The sequence below is a fragment of the Camelina sativa genome, chromosome 1, assembly GCF_000633955.1.
Source record: "Camelina sativa cultivar DH55 chromosome 1, Cs, whole genome shotgun sequence".
Taxonomy (NCBI): Eukaryota; Viridiplantae; Streptophyta; class Magnoliopsida; order Brassicales; family Brassicaceae; genus Camelina; species Camelina sativa.
This window is the reverse complement of record NC_025685.1, coordinates 7567475-7573026: the sequence shown is the minus strand read 5'-3', so window position 1 is coordinate 7573026 and position 5552 is coordinate 7567475. Positions and strand designations below refer to the sequence as shown.

General features: G+C 32.8%; 1 protein-coding gene and 1 long non-coding RNA gene across 2 annotated transcripts in view; one reads left to right on the top strand and one right to left on the bottom strand.

Annotated features, from left to right (window-relative positions):
• LOC104782002 lies at positions 711-1686 on the bottom strand. The gene is made up of 2 exons (XR_766967.2): positions 1526-1686; positions 711-1153 (listed from the first exon to the last, which is right to left on the bottom strand). It is a non-coding gene; the product is annotated as an uncharacterized LOC104782002 (long non-coding RNA).
• LOC104781990 (serine carboxypeptidase-like 33) overlaps positions 4021-5552 on the top strand; it is a 4306-nt gene continuing 2774 nt past the window's right edge. The window contains exons 1-5 of the mRNA XM_010506804.1: positions 4021-4322; positions 4420-4527; positions 4657-4752; positions 4903-4995; positions 5202-5290. Coding sequence (XP_010505106.1) covers positions 4049-4322; positions 4420-4527; positions 4657-4752; positions 4903-4995; positions 5202-5290 — 660 coding nt within the window. The 5' untranslated portion in view covers positions 4021-4048. The remainder of the gene's footprint in view (positions 4323-4419; positions 4528-4656; positions 4753-4902; positions 4996-5201; positions 5291-5552) is intronic.

Below are 5552 nucleotides of genomic sequence, written 5' to 3'. Positions count from 1 at the left end.
AAAAAAAAAAGAGGAATGGCGAAAAAGATAAAAGAAAAAACAATTTAGCAACATTTATTCTCGTATATAACACAAAAGGGTGGCTCAGCTTTTCCTCTCTTCTCAGTAAAACTTACCCCTTTCTCTCTATTAACTTCTGATAAAGATGCATAATATGAAAAATAATACTAGCATATCTATCAACAACTTTAAACTGTCCGTCGTGCTTGGAAAATGGAAACATACTAGTTTCTATATACAAATATTTGTTATTCAAAACTTCGGGAAATACTATTTGAACTTCGGGTTTTACCCATATATCCGTTCAACGGTTTAACAACAATTAGAACAAATACTATTTGAACTTTTGAAGAGTTGAGGATTGGTAAAATATCATAGTACAGAAGGTGAGAAACAGTCACGAGTGTAGAACGAGAGAGAGAGAGAAAAAGAGGCAATAAATGATTCTGAAGGAATATTTAATAAGAGAGTTCTCTGGTTTTGGCTCTGGCCTTTGCCCTTTGGGGTCAGTCAGACCCAAACAAACACAACACATAAAACAAAAGTAAATTCCTGTCTAAAGCCTTAAAAGAGAGAGAGTAAAGGCATAATTCTTTTTGCCCGTTTCCATATTCATTGCCTTTTGCCAGTCCCCTTGATAGCGAGACTTTCTTTACCTCCTTTAGTTTTGTTACAATAATATAACCAACACCAGCAAAAAATCATATAAGAAGAAGGGAAACGTTCAACTTCTTTATTGAATTTATATCAAAGCTGTACATCAATGACAATCAAAAGCTGTAAAGATTAGCTCAGGAGGGATAGACAAGGTAGGAGAAGATGACTCGAACGAATTAGAGGTAGAGATAGATATCTATTCTATGTTGAGTAGAGATAGAATAGAATCTGTAAAATGAGAAAATACTGACACATTTAGAAAGGGATGGGGTCTTACAAGGTCAAGAAAAGGCCTTACAAGGTCAAGAAAAGAGAATAAAGCAATGCATCATATGAATGAAACATAATAATTGAAAAAAAAATGGAGGGACTAAAAGCTCAGATAGGATAACACCGGTTGATCAATGAAACTGGAGTTCAGAAGAAAAACCCAATTTCTCAGCACAACCGATCCAATAATCTATATGCTTCACATGGTTTATGTTTCTCTTATTGCCTGCACAAGCACAAGAAAAAAGAACATGTTACTCTTTAAAACAATAATCGTGTATATATGTGATTCCAAATCTATAACTGTAAAGGCTGCAAAAAGACATTTGACCATATCTAAGAGCATCTATCTTCGTGAGTCAATAGTAGCGAAAGTGTATGGATACAAATATATGTTGGTATGCATGTACACATTAATAATGTCTATCAGTCTATATACCTACGCTAGATATATAGATATAGATACCGAGAAACACATATGTATTAGATAGTTCAGTAACATATCATACATATATCACTGATGAACAAGAAAATTGACTTCTTCGAACTGACAAAACCCTAACTCTTGGCATTGCATATATCAAGGTAGACATATCACCTTGAAGAAACTTTGGCCTTGACCTTTCCATCCATGGGAGCTCTTCTCTCCCTTCCATTTGAGAGAGAACAATAAAAGAAAAACAGAAAGATAGAGAGAAAGAGAGCCTTGAGAAACGGTGGGATGATGAAGAAGGTATCAAGTGAAGGAGAGATTTTAAGGGAAAGTATATAATAAAAGAAAAAAAAGAGATAAAATACAATAGATGTTAACCTTCGTGGGCCGGGGCCCAATTAGACCTTTGGAGGGATCATGACGCTGTCATTTGCCCGAAACGAGCTTTATATGTGAACTTGATGACGTCATCTTTGCGATATGGCATAGACCAATCTGCCCGAGCACCTGACCGTTCTGCCCGGAGGTGGTCCTCTTCCTGAGTTAGCAGTTTCTTTTGGTCGTAAGCGCAACCCAAAGTCAAATATTAAAACTCGAAACTGTGTCTCAAGTCTTTTTGGTCCGAAATATTTTCTTTTGTCAACAGTTTACTCATGTTTGAATGTGTTTTTTTCCGAAAAACTTATGAATTAAAATTTCGTTGATTACTGATTTTAACCGAACGTTTTTATTTTCCTAGTTCATAATGTAATCTAGCTGGACTACTAGGCATCCTAGCTAAACATAATTATTCACTAATTGGTGAAGAGACTGAGTTTGAGCAAATTAAGAGAATCTTGGTAAATGGAATTCCTCAATTCTAGGGAAAAACATGAAAGTTCAAATTTCAAAATAAATCATGTTTACATTCACTAGTAGTATTAGTTTTCATAGTATAACTTAATACTATTATTATTTTTTGTAATGAACGTGTTTTTGTTCCTAATTTTTTCCAAATTATAATCTTCCTAAAATCAAATTTCTACTTCTGTTAAGAAGTTTCCTTTTCTCTTATATTCATAGCTTATCAGTTTTCTTTAAAACGAAGTAAGCTGAGGAAGATCGAATCTCTTTTTAAAAAAGAGGTATTTCTAAGTAATCAAAAAGTCTCAGATTTGTGGGGAATAGAAACTTTGTGGGCGTGCGGGAGAATCACAGTCTCCTAAGACATAATATGGTCAAAATAATGCAAAAAAAGTATAGTAATGTCAATAGTGTTACTTAATATACTAACTATTAACATTATTTATATCAACTGATATAACGCCAAAAAGAATCATCTTGACCTGCGTTCCTATATTAATTTACTCTTTCCTGTTAGTTTAACATACGCATTGGTGCTTTCAGTAAGAAAATTTATTTATATACTGTATAATTTATATATAGAACTCTTTTTGGTAAATACAAAAATAGGACAAGGCTCTTTAATTTTCTCAAAAAGGGTCCCCTACAATAATGACGAGTAAAAAGAATAATAGTAATGATTTTTGTTTTGATTTTTTTTTTTCCTTAGCCCATATCAATCCGTCCGTTTCTCTTCTGTCCCTTCTCTACGTACTATGTTTCAGTGATCTTTCATTTTATGCCCAACATTTTTATCAATTTTAGTTTTGGTCCCATAACACATAATCAATAATTTAGTTTCACTGCTAGTGAAAAACTGGGAATGTACATGTTAAAAGCTTTAATTACAATTTCCAAGAAATGCCCTGAATATTCACTAAAATAATTTGACTTTTGGGATAGTGGTACCTTCTTGCTTCTTCTTCTTTTCTTTTTTCGCATCTGTCCTTCGAAAAGTCTTTGTAATTTACAAAGTTCTAAGTAGTATTAAATTATCAGCCCATTTAAAGTAATGTTTGATATCTAAACGTTCTGTTTATAGTTAGCCAATGCCTATTCTCGGCCCATTTAATTCTTACTCCGCTTCTCATTACCGGACCAAATAAAAATGTATCACAAAAAAATTATGACTGTATGATTTACACAACAAATATGAAAATGTCCCCATCATCTGCATTATGAACACGAGGCTAAGCCTCTTAGGAAGTTAATTGTGTAAACGGGGAATCTCATTGTTGACTTTGCTTCCTAGCTAGGTAGTGTGAGTAAGGTAAATGACATGATATGTGTAGTGGACTCAACACTTGGCATGTACATCATGGCCATCGCAAACCTTCTAGAGAAACCGACTTCGAAGTAAGGATTAAGCCTTGTTTTAAGTCTTTGTCTTTGTAATAAGAAACATATTTGTAATATCACTATTACTTTTTGTAATGTTTAAATTATGGTTGAACTTGCAAATTATTAATTTTAGTTTCCAATCAAACAAAACAGAAAGAAAAATAAAAAATAAATCATCCTATTATTTATACTAGTGATATAGTACACAACTAAAACTATAAATCTATAATTAATTATCAAACGAATTGGTCACAACTCAGAAGTGTACTACATTCAGCTTCCATCCATTACGATCTTGACATAAAACAAAAATAAGAATTGTAAATTCTTATCCTTAATTTATGTGGCCACATATACTCTACTTTCCACAATCAACCAACATCCCCCAATACATTCACTTCTTTATATACACATTACATACGCTAGACAAAGGCAAATACCAAGGCAAACAAACAAAATCCTGAGATGAATTTGACTCCTCCAATGAAAAAACAAAATTTTCTGCTGATCATCTCATTATTGCTATTATTATCATTACGTCACCAAGATTATCACATTGAAGCACAAAATTCAGACAAAGTAGTTAACCTTCCTGAACAACCATCGACTCCAAAGGTCTCTCATTTCTCAGGTTATGTCAACGTCAATCAAGAAAATACACGTTCACTCTTCTTCTGGTTTTTCGAAGCCTTGTCTGAATCTCGTTCAACAAGACCTTTAGTTCTCTGGCTCAATGGAGGTAAGTAATCAGATCGCTTAATTATATATGAATATATATATATATATATGAATATAATTATTTTTTTAACCTATTTATATTGATGATCCTGCTGCAGGTCCAGGATGTTCATCTATTGGATATGGAGCAGCATCTGAATTAGGACCTTTTCGTGTTGTTGAAAATGGGACAAGCCTTAGTTTCAATCAATACTCTTGGGTCCAAGGTTTTTTTTTCTTTGTTTTATCTAGTTCTCGTTACAAAATTTTAGCGGGATAAAATAAAATCTTAACAACAAATAATTAAGCTATTTTTTTTGTATAACTTCACGAACTTTTTGTTAACAAAAATGCAGAAGCGAATATGTTGTTTTTAGAATCACCAGTTGGAGTAGGGTTTTCGTACACGAACTCATCTTCCGATTTGGACAACCTCAACGACGCTTTCGTTGGTAAGTAAAAGTCCACAAGAAGGTTCTCATCTCAAAATTTATTTAAATTGATAAAACATTGGTTATATATATATATATACTCTAGTGTAAACTTAACCGTGAACTTTAGAGATATTTTGTAAATTAAATTGAGATCATGTTTTGTAACAGCGGAAGATGCATACAACTTCATGGTTGCTTGGTTTGCAAGGTATCCCCAATATAAGTCTCGTGATTTCTTCATAGCTGGTGAAAGCTATGCCGGTGAGCTTAATTAACTACTCTATATTTTTCTTCTCGAACTGTTGATATTTCATTCTGAGAAATTCGTAATATCTAGATTGGTATATATCAACTATGATTAAGCAAAAAGTATAGGATTGATCTTAATTACAAGTACAAACTGAAGCATGAAAATTAATGGGCATGAAATATTATATGGTATGGTTTATTTACTCTTTAATTTACAGGCCACTACGCACCTCAGCTAGCCGAGATTATATACGATCGGAACAAAATTAAGCCAAAGGACTCCTTCATTAATCTCAAAGGCTTCATCGTGCGTATTTTACTATATCTTATTAGTCATCGTATATATAAACATTTGTTGGTTACGTAGAAAATCATAAATTTGCTATGACTATTGATACGTGCATTGTGAAAGTGTAACGTAAATCCAATGCGACCGACTTTTTCTTGGAAAAAAGCTTCTAATCAACTCACAATTTAATGTTACATGGATTGTGGATCCCTTGTATAAAAGTAAATGAAAACTAACTATGAAGAAAAAAAAAGCCCTTCAACAAAAAAAAAAAAAAAAA